Source organism: Nannospalax galili, unplaced genomic scaffold, assembly GCF_000622305.1.
Source record: "Nannospalax galili isolate Female #2095 unplaced genomic scaffold, S.galili_v1.0 scaffold77, whole genome shotgun sequence".
NCBI lineage: Eukaryota > Metazoa > Chordata > Mammalia > Rodentia > Spalacidae > Nannospalax > Nannospalax galili.
The window spans coordinates 291,371-311,358 of record NW_008341457.1 but is presented as its reverse complement, the minus strand read 5'-3'; the positions used below and the strand labels follow the sequence as shown (position 1 = coordinate 311,358).

The 19,988-nt window shown below is 44.7% G+C and overlaps 1 protein-coding gene across 1 annotated transcript in view; it reads left to right on the top strand.

Annotated features, from left to right (window-relative positions):
* Adgre1 (adhesion G protein-coupled receptor E1) overlaps positions 1-19,988 on the top strand; it is an 81,947-nt gene that overhangs the window by 28,036 nt on the left and 33,923 nt on the right. The window contains exons 7-11 of the mRNA XM_017799094.2: positions 1,169-1,318; positions 4,555-4,695; positions 4,781-4,927; positions 11,178-11,266; positions 15,387-15,470. Of these exons, the coding sequence (XP_017654583.2) occupies positions 1,169-1,318; positions 4,555-4,695; positions 4,781-4,927; positions 11,178-11,266; positions 15,387-15,470 (611 nt within the window). The remainder of the gene's footprint in view (positions 1-1,168; positions 1,319-4,554; positions 4,696-4,780; positions 4,928-11,177; positions 11,267-15,386; positions 15,471-19,988) is intronic.

Sequence of the window (19,988 nt, the reverse complement as noted above, 5' to 3'; positions counted from 1 at the left end):
TTAATTTATTTATTTTTATTTTATGTGTATGAGTGTTTTGCCTACATGTAAGTGCACCACCTGTGTGCAGTGCCCATGGAGGCCAGAAGAGGGCATCAGATTACCTGGAACCGGAGTTACAGATGGTTGTTAATCACCATGTGGGTGCTGGGAACTGACCCTGGGTCCTCTGCAAGACAGTCCCATGCTCTTAGCTGCTGAACATCTCTTCAGTCACCTAATAGCTACTTCTTGGTCACTACATTCAAGGCATTATTCTAGATACTGATGATTTAGTAATAACAACATCTCAAAGTCCACCCCACGGAGGGCTAGGGCTTCAACACAGGAACTTTGGGGGAAGCTCAGTCGGGTGCACTCAGGAGCACACAACCTATAAATGATAGAATCCAGCTTTGAATCTAGAATTCCTATGCTCACCACCCACCTCCTCTGTACCTCCTTGTAATTATTACCAATAAGCTGATGATTCCTTAGACAGGAGTTGATGTCCCTGAGGGAAAGGGAGGATCATGCAAGCTCAAGGATGAGGTGCGGGCGAGAGAGCATTTGCCACTGTGGGTTATAGAAGATCAAGGCAACCAGATTGTAAATCAAGAAGGGACTATAAGAACTGGGAGGGGGCTCAGTCAGCAAAGTGCTCGCCTTACAAGCGTGAAGAGCTGAGTTTGGATCCCCAGAGCCCAGGTAACAAGCATGCGCTTGTAACCTTGGTGCTGACGAGGTGAGGACGGGAGGATTCCCTGGACTTCGATGGCCAGCTAGTCTAGCTAATCAGTGAGCTTCAGATTTGGTGACTGTCCCACTGGTGGAGAAGTAACTGAGGAAGACTGTGTCTACCTCTGGCATCCTGTGCACACACGCATGCATGTGCCTGTGGAGTCAGAGGGTGTCTTCATTGATGGTCTTTGCCTTCTGCTTTGGATACAAGGTCTCTTTGCTGCTCATTATTGCATATGCCAGACTACTTGGCTCAGGAGCTCCCAAGGGATTTACCTATCTCTATATCCCATCTTGTCTTAGGGTCACAGACATGTACGACTACATCTAGCTTTACATGGGTTCTGGGGCTCTGGATGCAAGTCCCCACACTGGTTTGGTAAGAGATTTGCCTGCTTATCTCTCCAACCCAATCTTCCTTGTGCTGACTGATGGACGTTCTGTTTAGATGTGGACGAGTGTGCCAAGAACTCAAGCCTTTGTTCTCCCACTTTCATTTGCGTCAACACCCTGGGCTCCTACAACTGCTCGTGCCTGTCTGGATTCGCTTTGTCAGTTTCTCAGATCCACGGTCATCCAATTGAGGAGAAATGTATAGGTAATTGTCCAGCCATACTGAGAACTTGCCAATGGAAACGAAATGATTCTGAAACACAGGACTTATAACAGCGACCCTCTGTTCTTGCTCACAATGCTGGTTTTCTTGTTTTGTTTAGTATCAGCTGGGGTGGTGCTTACAATGGCTGGTAGGTCTCAATGGTTGGTCTCTGGATGGGCACCCTACTGAGACCCCCCAGTTTTCACAGTGATCCTTGGGCATCCTCGTAGTATAGGTGCTTTTTCCCAAGAAGATGAATTTTACAGTCTGGGCTTGGAAATCTCAGTACATTACATTCACCACATCCCGTTGGCTACAGTCAAGGACCAATCTATATTCCAAATCGAGTAAGCTGCCTATTTGACTTGGGGAGTTGTGATGGTTAGTTTTTGGTTGTCAATTTGATACAACCTAGGAAAGGCGTCTCATTGAGGGATTGTCTTGATCAGATTGGCTTGTGGGCATGTCTGTGGGGGATTGTCATAATTACACTAACTGATGAGGGATGATCTTCCCACTATGGGTGACATTGCTCCTGGATTTAGGTCCTGAACTGTAGAAGAGTAGAGAGAGCGAGCTGAGGTGAGGCACGCACGCACTAGTGAGCCAAGGTGAGGCACGCACACACTAGTGAGCTGAGGTGAGGCATGCACACACTCTCTGCTCTTGACAATGGGTGTGAATCACTGCTTCCGACTCCTGTTTTGACTTCCCACAATGATGGGCTGTAGCCTAGAATTGTGACCCAAACATATGCTTTCTCCCCCAAGTTGCTCTTGCCAGGGTGCTGTATCACAGTGACTGGAATGGAGTCCAGCACAGGGGTCATGTATCCATTCAGGAAGTGCAGGCTGGATGGCACCCATCGAGCCCATTGTAGTCTTTAATCTCCATGATGGAAATGCTTGTTTTTCCTATTGAAAATGTTTTATTTCTTATGACTTGTTGATCTTCACTAACTGATGACCATGGTAGAAGAAGAGGAGGAAAAAGTTAAAAGGGGTCTTAAAGTGAAGTTAATATGACTTCAAAGACTCACATGAACCCATTCATGCCCCCATCAATACCAAGCAGTAAGACCATTTCTGTCAATGTAACATTCATCTAAGAAAAGCAACTTGAGGGAGGAAGGGTTGACTTTGGCTCACAGTTCCAGGTGGTGGGAAGCCCATCAGGGCGGGAAAGCATGGCAGCAGGCACTGAGGCAGCTGCTCCCATGCACCCACAGTCAGGAAGCAGAGAGAGACGCATGCTGGTGCTCAGCCCATGTTCTCCTTTTATGTAGTGCAGGACCCCAGCACATGGGATGGTGCCTCCAAAATTTAGGGTGGATCTCATCATAATCTGAATAGCCTCCCACAGATATACCCAAAGGCTTGACTTTTCTCTTTAGAAAGTGTGTGTGGGCCGGGCGTGCGGATCTCTGTGAGTTCAAGGCCAGCCTGGTCTACATAGTGAGTTCCAGGACAGCTGGGGCTACAGGGAGACCCTGCTTCAAACAAACTAACAAACAAACCAGCTGCAATGGGAAATAATAATAATAATAATAATAATAATAATAATAATAATAATAAAAAGAAAGTGTGTGTGGGCCTGGCATGGTGGCACACCTTTAATTCCAGCACTTGGGAGGTAGAGGCAGGCAGATCTCTGTGAGATCAAGGGTAGCTTGGGCTACATAATGAGGTCCAGGCCTTCTAGGGCTACAAGGAATGTGTGTGTGTGTGTGGTGTGTGTGGTGTACATGTATATGCCATGGCACATGTGTGGAGATCAGAGGACGATGTTCAGGATTTATTTTTTCCTCCCATCATGTAGGTTCTAGGGATTGAACTCAGGTCATCAGGCTTGCCAGCAAGTGCCTTCACCCACTGAGACATCCTGATGGTCCTGTTTTTATAATTATTTTAGGGTAACTGTGCTTATTAAACTTACTATGAAGCAAACATCCCTCACCTCTGCTAACAGCCTCCCACACTTCATGTTTACCACATTTCTTAATTGCACAAAGAGGCCCCTTCAAGAGATGAATGTGTACAATCTGGGTTTGAGCAAGCACATGGATTTGAACACTTGGTCCCTAGCTGGTAATGCCATTTTAGGAGGTTTAGGAGGTGTGGCCTTGCTGGTGGAAGGATGTCATGGGGGGCGGACTCTGAGAGTTCACAGCCTTTTCCTACTTCCCGCTCTCTGCTTCCTGTTTGCCACTGGAGATGTGAACTCTCAGTTTCTTGTTCTGGCTGTCATGCCTACAGTTTGCCTCCCCTCCAGGATGGACTCTGCCCCTCGGGAACCATAAGCTCACATAAACTCTTCCTTAAATAAGTTGCCTTGGTCATGGTGTTTTATCACAGCCAAAGAAAAGTAGCTAATTCATATACTCTGTGATTTTCTGACAAAAATCACCCAATGATTAATTTATGAGCATGCATTCCCATTAGTAAGCAGCACATGGCTGTACTTTGGAGGTGAAGCAGGGCTTTGCTGGGCTGTTGACTTACTCAGTTTCATGTTCTTTTTCTGGTGTGTATATATCTGCATGTGCTCATGTGTGTATATGTCTGGGGCCTTGGATGTCATTCCTTAGGAGCCATCCACCTTGTTTGTTTGAGACATAGTCTCTCACTGAACCTGGAGCTCACTAATTAAGCTGGCCTGGCTGACCAGTGAGCCCCAGGGATCCCCCTGCCTCCACCTCCCCAATTCTGCGATTACCAGTGCACACCACTATGCTTGTTTTATGTGTGCAATGGTTAGTTTTTATTGTCAACATGACACAACCTAGAATCACCTTTAGAGTCCCAGTGGGGGAGTGTCTGCATTGGGTTGGCCTGTGGACATGTCTGTGGAGGATTCTTCTGTTGACTGTAATTGATGTGGGAAGACCCAGCCCACTGTGGGTGCTTCCATCCCCTAATCAGGGATCCTGCATTGTATGAGTAGAGAACCTGAACCCAGCACTATCTTATGTTTATCTATGCTCTCTGCTTGTAACTGTGGATATGATGCACTTCAGGTTCCCACTTTGACCCCCTAGTGATGGACCTGGAATTGGGAGTTAAAATAAACCTTTGTCCTCTGAGCTACTTTTAGTTGGGGTATTTTATCACAGCAACAGAAATGAACCTAGGACACCCAACTGCTGGGGATCAAACTCAGATCCTCTTGCCTGCCAGGCGAGCACTTCACAGACTGAGTCATGTCCCAGCCCTTCACACTGATTCTCTGCTCCGCAGATATCGATGAGTGTGACGACATCTGTCCTTTCAACTCAACGTGCACCAACATTCCCGGGAGCTACTTCTGTACCTGCCACTCTGGCTTTGCACCAAGCAATGGGGAAGTGGATTTCACAGACCCAGAAGTGTCCTGTGGAGGTGAGCAGAGGGTTTTACAGAGAGCCAGGGAATACTTTTCTCCTTGTTCCTCTGAGTTTCTTGGTACATTTGATTTTTATTACAGATATTGATGAATGCTCCCAAGATCCATCACCATGTGGACGAAACTCTGTCTGCACCAATGTCCCGGGTTCCTACATCTGTGGCTGCCCTGCAGGCTTCCGACCTAATCCAGAGGGCTCTCAGACATATGTCAATTTCAGCTGCAAAAGTAAAAATCTCTTTATGTGTGTTGGCAAGAGGATCAGTGGCTTGTTTTGTTTTAAGCTCTTCATTCTACTCCAGTAACTGGATCCTCCTCTTACTCTCTCTCACCCATGTGTTGTGATTTATTTTAAAATGTGTGTGTGTGTGTGTATGTGTGTGTGTGAGCACTCACACGTGTGAGCATGTGTGTGGATGTGTGTCTGTGTGTGGGTATGTGCACCATTTGAGTGCAGGACCCACAACTTCCAGAAGAGGGCACTGGATACTCTGGAGCTGGAGTTACAGGCAGTTGTGAGCTGTCCAACAGAGGTGCTGGGAACCAAACTCTGGCCCTTTTCTAGAGCACTATACAGTCTTAACTGCTGACTCTCCAGCTCCCCAGTCATTTACTTGTTCATTGATGTACTCAGTAATAAATTATTGAGTGAATCTTGTATCCACTGTTTTTAAAGACAATCTCATGTGTCCTAGGTGTGCCTCAAACTTGCTATGTAGCCAAGACTGATGACCTTGAACTCCTGGTTCTCTTGCCTCCACCTCTGTGAGCTGGTCTGACAGGAGTACATGACCATTGTTTTAAGACAGTGCTGGGGATGGAGCCCAGGGCTTCATACATGCCAGGCAAGCATTCTACAACTGACCTGCAGCCTCAACCCTTAGATCAACTTAAAAAATGCAAACAAACATTGAAGGACTGGTGAGTTGGCTCGGTGGTTAAGAGCACTGGGTGCTCTTGCAGAGGACCTGGGTTCAGTTCCCAGCACTCACACGACAGCTAAAAATAGCCTGTAACTCCAATTCCAGGGGCTCTGACAAAGGCCCTCTTCTGGCCTCTGTTGGCACTGCATGCAGGGTGAACTTGCACACATGCAGACAAAACATTCATACACACAAAAAAGTAAAAATAGATAAATAAAAAACACTGAGTTTTTGACATGTGAATATAACGTTTTGATCAAACTCCCCTCTGCTTCCTCCCATCCAGCTCCCACCAGTTCTCCCTCCCAATTTCATGTGTTCTTTTTTCTTTTTGGTCTTTTTGAGGCAGTGTCTCCCTGTAGCCCCAGCTGGCCTGGAACCTGCTGTTATAGACCAGGCTGGCCTCAAACTCATAGAGATCCACCTGCCTCTGCCTCAGGAGTGCTGGGATTAAAGGCATGTGCAACCACACCCAGCATGTATTCTTTTTTAAACTCAGTGCTGTCTGTATGTTAATGGCTGTGAGATCATGGGTAGACTCTCAGGATGAATCCCCAAAGAAAGCTGAGTCTCCTTCCCCAAGAAGCCATCAGCCATCCATGGCTCCTCAGCTAGAGTGGGGCTCATGTGCCCCTCTCCCTCCACACTAGAATGTTGACTGGCTTGAACTTGTGCAATCATGTGCAGCATCCCGGTCTCGTCCAGAAGACATTGCCTTTAGCCCTCCTCCACTGCTCCTGGCTCTACACTTTCTTCCCCTATTTGCAATGATCCCCGTGCTGTTTTTGTTTTGTTTTTGAGACAGGGTCTCCCTGTAGTCCCAGCTGTCCTGGAATTCACTATGTAGATCAGGCTGGCCTCGAATTCACAGAGGTCCTTCTGCCTCCACCTCCAGAGTCCTGGGGTTAAAGGTGTGAACCACCATTCCTACTTCACCCCTTTTTTCTGTGGTGCTAGAGATGGTAGCCAGGGCATCATACATGCTAGGCAAGTGTGCCACCGGCTGAGCTACAGCCTCAACTCTTGGATCAGCTATTAACTAACTAATTTAGTGACTACTGCATTAGATTTCAGTATTCAGTCATGCATATGATGGGAAGGTTACCTGTAATTACATAGATTGTGATCTAGGGAAGGTGCCAGAAAGCACACACCTAATTATTGGTAGTAACCAAGATGACTACAACAGTATGAAAATCATATTGTTTAGAATTAATCAGTGGGATCTTTAGTATGCTGTGAGAAAATTATGTTGTAGTTTAGGAAAATTAAGTTTTAAATTTTGAGAATTTCATAATACTGTCTTTGCATTATTTCCATTCCCCCATTCTCCCACCAACTCTTCCCCTGGCCCCCGCTCCCTCTCAGTTTCTTGTCCTCCTCTCGGATCATTATATATATATATATAAAGTGCACTGAGCCCATTTAGTGGTGCTCATGGCTGCCTGTGTTTGGGGCTGCCCCTTGGATTGAATAGCCTGTCAGGAAGCCACTTTCTGGAGGAAACTGATGCTCCCTCCCTCAGCATCAGGAAACTTTTTTTTTTTTTTGAGACAGGGTCTCACGTAGCCCAGGCTGGCTTCCAACTCACTATGTAACCAAGGCTGACCTTCAACTCTTGATCCTCCTGCCTCCATCTACCAACAGCTAGGATTATATGTGTGCACTACACCCAGCTTCAAGTGTAAACTTAAAAGAGTGAGAGATTTCACTGTTCCAGGTTACAATATGTGCAAAGGTCCTGCGGTCATGGGTCATGAGTAGAGCTCAGAGTCTTGTTGGACTGTGTAATCTTTTCTTTCAAGAGCAACAGAGAACCATGAACGGTTTAAACATTTTAAGTAATAGGTGTAAAACTCTTTACTTTTATTTTATGTGTATGAGTGTTTTGCCTGCATGTATGTAAGTGCTTAATGCAATGCCCACAGAGGCCAGAAGAAAAGGGCACTGGATCCCCTGGAACTGAAGTTACAGATGGTTCTTAGCCACCATGTGGATGCTGGGAACTGAACCTGGGTCCTCTGCAAGAGTAGTCAGTGCTCTTAGCCACTGAGCCAGCTCTCCAGTCAAGTAACAGATTAAAAGCATTTTTTCACCCTTGAGCCTGTGACCTTTCCAGCCATGGACACTGACCAAGTTCACAGTACTAAGCATGAACATGGATGGAGGAGGGACTCATGAGGCCCCACCCCCAGATGAGGAGCTTTGGATAGTTGATGGCTGCTGGGGGAGGTCAGTTCTCTTCAGGGGTGTGCCCATGGTAGGCTGTCCACACTCCAGTAGATGGTTTCACACCCACTCATGTATGGACAGCACAAATTTGACTCAGTGGACTATTGAAAAAAGAGGACATGAAGATGTGGGTACTTGGGGGTTTGTGGGGGAGATAGGTGGAGATGATCATATTTTATTTTGCACATTCTTGAAATTCTCAAAGAATAAATTAAAAATTATTTTAAAGTTAGAATACAATGTAATGGGAGAGCTATTTTTCTATGTATTATCTATCTATCTATCTATCTATCTATCTATCTATCTATCTATCTGTCATAATCTATCAATCTATCATCTATCATCTATCATTTATAATCTTTTTATCATCTACCTATCAATCGATCTATCATCATCTATCTATCCTCTACCCTCTATTATCTATCTATCTATCTATCTATCTATCATCTATCTATCTATCTATCATCTATCTATCTATCTATCTATCTATCTATCTATCTATCTATCTATCTATCTATCTATCTATCTATCTATCTATCTATCTATCTATCTATCTATCTATCTATCTATCTATCTATCTATCTATCTATCTATCTATCTATCTATCTATCTATCTATCTATCTATCTATCTATCTATCTATCTATCTATCTATCTATCTATCTATCTATCTATCTATCTATCTATCTATCTATCTATCTATCTATCTATCATCTATCTATCTATCTATCTATCTATCTATCTATCTATCTATCTAATCTATCTACCATCTATCCACCTTCTCTCTCTCTCCTCTCTCTCTCTCTCTCTCTCTCTGTCTCTCTAATCGCACTTTGTTCTCATCCATCCCCACCTCCTGCTGGCTTCTCCCATCCCATGACTCTTGCTGGCCTCCTTCCTTGGCTCTTTCTGACTTCATGCCATCTGCATTCCATTACATCTGTTTTTCTCCCTCCCACCTTGAGATCTCTCCCTCCACTCTCACAGGCCCTTCCTATTTTCATGACCTCCATTTAAACCCAGGGCCCAGATGGGAGAAGAAACATGCAGTAATAATTAAAAAAAATTATTTATTTTTTATGCATATGGGTGTATTGCCTGCATACATGTAAGTGCACCCATATTGTGCAATGTCCATGGAGGTCAGAAGAGGGCCTTGGATACCCTGGAACTGGAGTTACAGCTGTTAGAAGCCATGTTGGTGCTGGGACTCGAACCTGGGACCTCTCCGCAAGAAGTCTGCTGAGCCATCTTTCCAGCCCGAATAAATTTTTTTTTTTGGTCTTTTTGAGACAGGGTCTCTCTGTAGCCCCAGCTGTCCTGGAACTCACTATGTAGACCAGGCTGGCCTTGAACTCACAGAGATCCGCCTGCCTCTGCCTTCCAAGTGTTAGGATTAAAGGCATGTGCCACCATGCCCAGCCGAATACTGGTTTTTTAGGTATTAAACTGTATGTTGCCTGGGGAGATACCTCAGTTGGTAAAGCTCTTGTTCTGTAAGCGTGAGGACTTGAGTTTGAATCCCCAGGATCCATGTAGTAAACCAGGTGTGGCGGAGTGTACCTGTAATGGGAGGGCTAAAGAAGGGGGTTCAGGATGGTCCTTGGGCCTCCCTAGCCAGGCAGCCTGGCAGACATGGAGTGTTCTAGGTTCAGTGAGAGAGTGTGATTGAAGAGGACACTCAGTGTCAACTTCTGGCCTCCACATGCACATGCATACACACACACACACAATAAAAAATAAAGGAAAATGAAATAAAGTATAGGAATCCTATATAGTTGCAATGGAGGTGTTGACAAACCCCTCGCTCAGCTGTAAACCCCCTCCTCCCGCTGCCTTCCTTCCCCTCTTGTATTCTTCCTACCCTTGTAATCCTCCTCAGTGATCTGGTCTCCATTTTGTTATCTTTCCCAACCTCTCCTTAAAGCCCCCTTTTAGTTTTCTGGCTGCTCTCCACACTTACAGGCACTTATATATTTATCCTGTAGAACCTAGGATTTGCACATAAGTGAGAGCATATGGTGTTTGTCTTTCTGAGCCTGCATTACCCTGCTTAATATATTTTCCAGTCTTGTCCATTTTCCTGAAATTTTCATAATTTCATTCTTTATGGCTGAATAATATTCCATTGTGTATATGTGCCACATTTTTATTATCCATCCATCTGTTGATGGGCATCTAGGCTGATGCCATTTCCTGGCTCAATTCCTCTAATTTTAAAAATTATTCTCCTTCCAGGAATGGACCATCTTGCTTAGTTTTGCCTGCCTTAGAGTTTTATAATAATGGCATCTTAGCATCTTTTCCTATTAATGTGATAAAGTACTTTGACAAAGGCAACTCAAGGGAGAAGGGGCTTATTCTGGCTCACAATTCACGTTATAGTTCATCGTGGTAGGGAAGTTGAGGCAGGAGCTTGAGGCAGCTAGTCATACTGAGAGACCCGAGTGACTCCATCTTGTATAAAACCTCCATAGGACTGACCCAGCCCTGGGCCCTGTTCCAAGAAAAACCACAATATTTGGAACGGATAGAGAACAACTCCCCCGCCAACGGTCAATTAACCAGGGACAGGAAAGTACTAAAAGTCTAGATATCTTTTCAGATTTCCTGAAGCCAGCAGTTTATGGTTTGGCACTGAGCTGCAACCAATCAGAGGCTTGCCAAGCTGAAGACCCCCTACTCCCCTACCTGCTGAACTTGCTGAAATAAACCTATAAAAACCTGTCTCCCAAAGCAGGGGGTCTCACATCTGAGATCTGCTGAGTTGGTGACAGAGTGGACCCAAGCTTAAGCTTGCAACAATGAAAGAACCCTTGTGTGTTTGCATCTGTCGGCTCCTTGGTGGTCTTTGGGGTCTCGCGAACTGGGCACAACAATATCACATCCACAGTCAGGAACAGAGCACATTGAGTGTGTGCTGGCTGCCCGGCTGGCTGTCTCCATTTTCCACAGTCTAGGATCCTGTCCCAGGCAAAGGTGCTGCCCACAGTTAGGAGTCTTCCCACAGTGACAATCCCAGTGCAGACAAGCCCCCAGAGGCCCGTCACCCAGGTGATTCTAGGTCCTGTTAGGTTGACAGTTGCTGCCAAGGCACGGATGGCACAATGCCGTCTGCTGCCTCTCCCGCCACTTTTCAGTCCTCTCCTCTCCTGCTTTTCCGTCTCTCAGAGCTCCTTATTCCGTGGCGTGTAGCTTGTTCCTCCCCACTGTGTGTGATGGCTGAGGTTGGATTTTATGCACAAAGACGATGAAATCAGACTTGCCTTGCAACCGCATCCTGCTGTTACTAAAGTTTGCTGTGGTTGATTTTTCCTCTTCTAGGGGTTCCCTTCAAGTGTAAGGAAGACATGATCCCCAACAATGAGCAGCTTCGGCAGTGCCAAGCACAGGCGGGCAGGGACCCTGGACATGTAAGTGTTTTTAATATTATTTTTATTTGTCCTCTGAGAATTTCATACGTGCATACAATGAGACATGGTCATATCCACCCCCATTTCTCCCTTCCACCTCCCCCATCCCTCCTCAACACAGCCCCCACCCAACTTCATGTCCTCTTGTTCCTCGATAACCCACCAAGATGTCAGTGCTGCCCATTTGTGTGTGTGTGTGGGGTCATCCTGGCTAACGAAAACCTTCCGGTGACCATGCCCTCCAAAATGGATGACAGCCAACAGCTATCAGTTGCCAATAACACCTCAGCGAACGGTGGGGTTGGAGACCATCTACCTTGTCTAGAAGAGGGTTCTGGTTGGCTTGATCTTGTGCAATAACCACAGCTGCTGTGAATTCATGAGTTTGATAGTCATGTCATGTCCAGAAGACAGCATTAGCCCCACCCTCCTCTTCTTCCAGGATGTTCCCTGAACTTTGGTGGTGGGGGGCTTGACATAGATGTCCCATTTCGGGCTGAGCACCCAGTGTCTTACTGAATATATATTTTGAATGTTTCCAGTTCTTGATGTTTTCCAAAAAGCCACTTGGGTTAGATACTGTGTGTGCATTTAAAATAATAAACATAATAGTGAAATAGCCCAAAACTGTAGTGCCCCAGTTACTTTAGAAAGCAGACACGGTTCCTGTGACTCGAGATGGCTGCTCCAGCTCTTGCCACCAGATCTGCATTGGAGAAAGGCATGCTCCTTCTGTTGAAGAACACACCCAAGACTTCTAGTCACATCTCATTGGCCAAGACATTGACCAGCCAAGACAGTTGGGAAGACAAGTATTTGCCTACCAAAACCTTAGGAATTGTTCTAGTAAAAGAAAAGTGTGTGTGTGTGTGGGGGGGCAGGAGAGATGGCTCAATGGTAAGAGCACTGGCTGCTCTTGCAGAGGATCTGGACCCACATGGTGGCTAACAACCACCTGCAACTCCAGTTCCAGGGGATCTGACTCCCTCCTCCGGTTGCCCTGGGCATTGCATACAGATGCATACACATAAAGCAATTAGGTAGTCTGAAACACCACAACTCATATTTGAAAACTGCAGTGTTTACATTCCAAGTTTTCTGATCATATAGAAACATAATAGTTTAGTTGTGGAAAACAAAGAATTTTACTGTTTCCCCACTGTCATTCCTTAGCATGTAAGAATCCAATTCCAGGCCAGTGAGAAGGCTCAGTAGGTAAAGATACTAGAATTTGATCCCTGGACCCACTTGGTGGGAGGAGAGAACTGACTCCTGCAAGTGGTCCTCTGACTTCCTCTCTCTCTCTCTCTCTCTCTCTCTCTCTCTCTCTCTCTCTCAGAAATGTAATTTAAAAAATAAAATTTAAAAGCAGAATAAAATCATCACTTCAGCATTTTTTTAGATTGTAATGTGGTCATTTGAATTGCTGACTTGAGTTTAAAAAAAAAAAATCATTCAGTGAATTTTGGCCTGAGGTTAGAGAATAATGTCCATCAGTTTTGAAATGGCCCTAATCACATTTCTGTTTTTTCTTACGTATTTGTGAAATGCCATTCTCAGTATTGACTATTATAAAATCAAAATACTGATAACCCTGAAAAATGTTGAAGATTCTCTGTGTCTCAGAGTATCAAACACTCAATGATTTAATTCTTTATGTAAAAATAAGCATACTCATTAATATGCAAATTTGCATTTGTCTTTAATAAGTGGTAAAATTTTATGTGGAGCAAGAATTGTTTACTTTCTAAACTTAAAACCTTTTTGTGGTGCTGAGAACTGAACTCATGGTCAATGTGCCTCCTAAGCCCAAAGAATTGTTTTAAAATAAATTTCTTCATGATGTACTATTGGTAAATGTTTGATTTGTACATATGTCTTTCACATGATACCCAGAGTCGTGTGAAAACTTCTCAGCCAAAAATGGGGTAAGTGAAGAAAGTTTAAGGTCATGAACTCACTTCAGCAAGTGAGAATGTCATATCTATGTGTAGGGATTGTTGACATTGACAGAGTTTACAAATTATCTTTGCAGTTCCCACATACTTTGAACCACTATTTTTCTACCTAATTGTGGTAAAATATGTATAATATATAATCTACCTGTCCTAGTTACTTTTCCTGTTGCTATGATAAAAATTCCAACAAAACAACTTAAGGAAAGAAGGATTTATTTTGGCTCATGGGTCAAGGGTGCAGGCACTGCTCATGATGCATCTGCAGTCAGGAAGCAGAAAGAGATGAATGCTGGTGCTCAGCTCACTGTCTCCCTTTTAAACAACCCAGGACCCCCAGCCCAGTACATGGTGCTGCCCACAGTGGTGGGTCTTCCTACCTCAATTAACCTCATCAAGATAATTCCCCACAAACCTGTCCAGACACCTGTCTCAGGTGATCTATCTCATTATGTTGCTAATTAAGACTAACCATCACACCACCATACTGTGGATTTCAGTAGTAGAGTATTTACAATGTTATGCAAAACCCAGTACTATCTTGTTCCAGACTTTCATCAGTCCCAATGGAAAGTCCGCACTCATTAAACAGTATCTCACCATCCCTCTCCTTCCAGGCCCCAACGCTAAGCAACTTTCTGTGTGAATTTGTGTGTTCTAGACAGTTTCTATATGTAGAAGAATTCTACATATGGTATGGCTGGATCCTGTGGTGAATCTATGTTTAATTTTCTGGGCAGCTTCCACAGTGAATTCTACTACAGCTGTGCCTTGTACTCCTGCCAGCAGCACCGGAAACTTCTTTCCCCCAAACTCTCACCAGCATTTGCTGCCCTATTTTATTCCACATTTCGTTTCTTACTGAGAATTTCATACATGCATATTTCATGCTTTGATCAAATCCAGCCCCATTTTTTCTCCCTGGCTTCCTCCCCATCTTCCCTACTATGTCTCCTTCCCGACTTCCTGTGCTCTTTTGTTAAACCCACTGAGTCCACAACACTGTCTGTTTTCTCGTGGTTTCCTTCTGACTTTGGCGAGATAGAACCTCAACACAGTTTTACAATGTATTTCCATTTACAGGAATGCCAAGCACTGGAGAGCTGGCTCAGTGGTTAAGAGCCCTGGATGCTCTTGCAGAGGACCTGGGTTGGGTTCTCAGCATCCATGTGGTAGCTAACGCCAGTTCCAGGAGATTGGACACCTTCTTCTGGCCTCTTCAGCCACTACATGCACGTAGCACACACACATACACTCAGGCAAAACACTCTTACAGATAAAATACAAATAAATACATCTTAAAAGGTGTTAAAAATGAATATTGAGAATTTGTTTCATGTAATTATTGGGAACTGTATTTTTCTTTGACAACTGGCTATTCATTTCTAAATTAATTTTATCAACATGTATGTTGCTTAACTTTAATTATCAACATGATCCAATCTAGAACCCCCGGGGAACAGAGCCTCATTGTGTCCATCGGGCTGGCCTGTGGGTATGTCTTTTGGGGCGGCACTGTTCCCCAGTCGGGGCTCCTGGCCAGTTATAAAAGCGAGCCAGCACGCAGCACTTCTCTCTGCTCTTGACTGCGGGTGTGACGTGGTCAGTTGTTTGAAGCGCCTGCCTTGCCTTCCCATGATGGACTGTGACTTGGAATTGTGAGCCAAACGAACCTGTTTCTCCCCTAAATCGTTTTTTGTCAGAGTGCTTTAGCACATATTCAGGAATGCAACTAGGACGGCATGTGTAATTAATTATACATTCTAGTGGAGTAGAGCAGGAAATTTCAACATGAATATGCAGTGTGCACCGATCACATCCAGGGAATTACATTTCTGTCCTCTCTTTGTTTAGGTCTGGGGTCTTCACCTCATCTGGCTATTCACAGAATATACACTAGGTTAACACGAACTGCCTTCCTGCTGGGATGTGGGAAGCAGAATCTATTCTCTTAATCTAATCTCTTCAGTGCTTCCTACCCATGGACTGGCTCAACTTCTAATAAAATGAAAAGTTGGGCCAATGAGCATTTATCTCCTGGAGAATTTAGACTCAGGAATATATATGCCCACCTACTTGCTGAGCTTTATTGTCCAACCTGTGGACCGCACATTCTGTGGACAGATTGACAGATACTCACAGGCCCTCTTCCTTCCTGGTCACAGGTCTCCTTTTGTGCACTGGTAAACAGCACCTTCAGCATTTTGGATAACACCTGTGAAAACAAAACCAGACCAGTGTCCCTGCAGGTAATGATGGAATCTTTACGGTGTGTCTGAGCTTTCGCTGTGTGCCTCTGTGTGGGTGTGCACTTGAGCGTGCAGGTGCATGTGTGGGGATGTCAAAATTCAACCACGGGTGTTGTCCCAAGACGCTCTTCACCTTTAAGATTTTTTTGTTTAGTGTGCAAAGTATCGGGTCTCATTATGACATTTCATAAGTGCATGCCATTGAACTTTGCTCATGTCCCACCTTCTCTTCCTCCTCCACATCCCCTTATCCTTTCTCTCCCTTATCCTGTTCTCTCTTTCTACTTTCAAAATAGATCACTTTATTTTGTTGTTATTATTATTACTATTGTTGCTTTATGAGCCAGGGTCTCCCCGCAGCCTCAGCTGGCCTGGAACTCTCTAGGTAGACCAGGTTGGTCTCGATCTCACATAGATCTGCTTGCCTCTGCTTCCCACGTGCTGGGATTAAAGGTATGCACTACCACATCTGACTTTTTTTTATAATTACAATTTTGTATCTTTTTAGAATTCCCTATATGAACAGTATATTCACGTCATTTCAACCTCCCCTCTGCTCCTCCAGCTCCTCCCAGTGTTTCCCTACCTCTCTCTCAATTGTCTTCTTAATTATTGTTACATATATATGTATGTAAGTATGCATTACTATTAGATATACAACCCACAGTCTGTCTAATGTGGCTTAGATTACATGTGTGTAGGGCTTATGCCTGCTTCTAGATACTGTTTTCCAAATATGTTAAGGAAGCTGCTTATTTTTATTATTTTTAAAAACAGAGCATCTTTTATTAATTCTTGGACAATTCTATACATGTACACAATGCATCTTCCACTCCTCCCAGGTCCAGCGTGTCTCCATTCCCTTCCATGGCCTTCCATTTTATAACCCACTGAGTCCAATTAGTGCTCCTTGTTGGAATGTCGACTGATCCTGTCCCCTGATCTGGTGCAGGTGACCACAGCCGCAGTGAGTTCATGAGCAGAGTGTCCTGTTGGGGCCAGAAGGCAGCCTTTCACAGGTCTTCTCCCCACACCCTGGCTCTTACATTCTTTCCACCCACTCTTCTGCAGTGTTCCCCTAGTCTTGTTGGGGAGGGTGATGCAGATGTCCCACGCAGAGCGGAGCACTCAGTACTCACTTGTTCTCAGCATGCTGACCAGTTACACACATCATTTTCCATTGCTACATCTCTTCAGACACTTCATATTTCATTTAGAAGAGCTGCCTTGTTCTTTGAGACACAGTCCCAGAGCTCGTTGATTCTGCTCAGCTGGCTGGCCAGCAATCCCCCAGGATCCCTGTCTTTGCCATGAAACTGCAGCAAAATTACTTTCTGGTCTTTTTGGATGTATAGTTTTGGGAGTTTTATCACCCAAACCAATCAGTGGAACTAGCACCTAATTAGGACATAGCCAGTTTCATTTGTGCCAAAATTCTCTTGGGATTTCCCTTATTTTTTTGTGGTCCTGGGGATGGAACTCAAATATTCATGAGTGCCAGAACAGCAGTTGTCAGTAGAGCTGCAACCCAGCCTGAGGTTATCTTTGATAACTAGATATTTCCTCCACCAGTAACCCTACAAACCCACAATCCATTCTTACTCATTGTAGTTTTGTTATTTCAACGATGCTACATAAGGGGTTGGAAAGCTTGCTCAGTGGTTAAGAGCACTGGCTGCTCTTGCAGAGGACCTGGGTTTGGTTCCCAGCATCCATATGATGGTTAACAGCTGTCCAGACTCCAGTTCCAGGGGATTCAACAGCCTCCATGGGCACTACACTCCAGTGCATACCATTCAGATACACATTAAGGAAAAAGAACCTTACATAAATGCAATCTTGATGTGATGGTGCACACCTGTAATTCCATCACTTGAAAGACTGAGGCAGGAAGATCACGAGTGTGAGGATAGCCTGGGTTACCCAGTAAGATCCTGCATCAAAAATGAAAATAATTTTATATAAATGGGATCACATATTAGATGGGTTTGATGGTCAATACTGTCAACTTGATAGTATCTAGAATTACCCAAGATACAAACCTTTATATCTGTGAAGGACTCTCTAGATCAGGTTAGCCAAGGTGGAAGGACCCACCTTAACTGGGCAGCACCATGCAATAGGCTGAGGTTCTGGACTACAGGTAAAGGAGACAGTGAGCTGAGCACCAGCATTCACCTCTCTGCTTCTTGACTGTGGATGCTGTGTGACCAGCTGCCTCCTGCTCCTGCCACCATGCCTCCCTGACACGATGGACTGCATCTTGAAACTGTGAACCGAAATAAACCCTTCCTTTCCAAGTTGCTTTCGTCAGGTGTTTTGTCACAGCAACGTGGAAGGTAACTAACACAGTGGTCTTTTGCATCTGGTCTTTCCCCTCCAAAAAACATCATGCATTTGAGATTCCTCTACATCTTGCCTATCAATACTTTTATTCTTTTTGTTAAAAGAAATGATCATTAGTAGTGTTTAGAATAATGTTGAGCAGTAACCACCATGTTTTAGATCTAAAGCATTTTCATGATTCTCTGAGGAGGCCCTTCACTTGGGGCTGGAGAGATGGCTCAGTGGTTAAGAGGACATACTGCTCTTGCAGAAAACCTGGGTTGGGTTTCCAGTACTCATACGACAGCTCACAACTACCTATAACTCCAGCTCCAGAGGATTCAACACTCTCTTCTGACCTCAGTGGGCATCTCACTTATGAGTGTACTTATACACATGCACATACACACACACACACACACACACACACACACACACACACACACATTAACTGTCAAGTAAATCAATGCCATCAGACAGACAGGCAGGTACTGGGGTAACTATGAATTTCAGGGTAACTACATATTTTGGTTGGTCCTATTTTGTGACACATGACTTCTCTTATCTAAAGCCATCAGTTGTTCTGGGTTCTATAAATCTAAAGAAAAGTTACAAGTTAGGACTCCTTAAGGCATGTCCAGGACAGAGGGTCAGGGGACAGAGTGCTCACCTAGCACGTATGAATCCCTGGGTTCATCCCCAGCATCACATAAACCAGGTGTGTCAGCTCACACCTGTCATCTCGGTACTCAGGAGGCAGAGGCAGGAGGATCAGGAGTTCAGGACCATCCTTGGCCATATAGGGAGTTGAAGGCCAGGCTGGGCTATGTGAGACCTTGTCTTAAAAATAAAGGAGTAAGTCTTATGATATGGTTTTAGATCCTTCCCAGGAGTTGTTCATTTTGCACCCAATGGCTGGATACAAAAATGCAGTCTTTGTTTCCGGACTGCCAGAATTCAAATCTTCTCTTAAAAAAAGATTTTATTTTTAATTTATTGTATGTGTGTGTCTACAGTGTGTATGTGCACATGTGTGTGCAGGTATCTCTGGAGGCCAGAAGGGGATGTCAGATTTTTTGGAGCTGTAGTTATCAGTGTTTGTGAGCTGCCTGAAGAGGCTGCTGGGATCTGAACTCATGTCCTCATAACTGAGCAGCAAGTGCTCTCAGCAATCGAGTCATCTCTCCAGCCCTGAGTTCAACCTGGGTGATACTACCAAACTATGAATACAATCTGAATCCTTGTTTCCCATCTCAAGCCAGAAATAATCATTGCATATAAATTCATAGACGTAACACTGAACGAGCTGATATATGCATATACATATATGTATGTGTAAATACAATGCTTGAACCTATAAAACTGTCTGGTTCAGGTTGAAGAGACGGCTCATTTGGTAAAGCACTGCCCTGCAAGCTTGAAGACCTGAGTTCAAGCCCTGGAACCCACATTAAGAAACATCCAGGTGCAGTTGCACACATTTGAAATCTTACTTCTGGGCAGGCAGAGACAGGTGGATTCCTGTAGCTTACTGGCCAGCCTGTCTGGCCTACTCAGTGAGTTCCAGGCCACTGAGATACCCCTCATTAGTTACTTTTCTGTTCTTGTGATAAAACATCATAATCCAAAGCAGCTTGTGGAAACAAGAGTTTACTCTGATTTAGGGTTCCAGAGGGGGAGCTCTTAATGGTGGCATAAACTGTGGCAGCAGGCTGCTGGAGAGCCCATTTTATTGGGCAGGAAGCCAAGGGATTGAACAGGAAGTGGAGCAGAGCTAGGACCTCTCAAAGCCCGCCCCCTGTGACATGCTTCCTCCAGCAAGGCTCCTCCTAAAGGCTCCACAACCTCCCCAAACAGCACCACCAACTGGGGACCAAGTGTTCAAACACATGAGCCTATGGGGGACACTTTTCATTCAAACTGCCACAGACCCTGACTCAAAAGAGCAAAAACAAGAAGATGGAGGAATCTGATCAATGATAGCTGAGCTTGGCCTCTGGCCTCCACATGCATGTGCACACATGTGTTTTTGCACACACACATGGAGAGATAGAGAGGGAGGGGAGGCAATATCTGGCCTGGAACTCACTATGGAGACCAAACTGGCCTGGATCTCTCAGTGATCTGCCTGCCTCTGACTCTTGAGTGCTGGGATTAAAGGTGTGTACCACCATGTCTGGATTAAAATGTTAT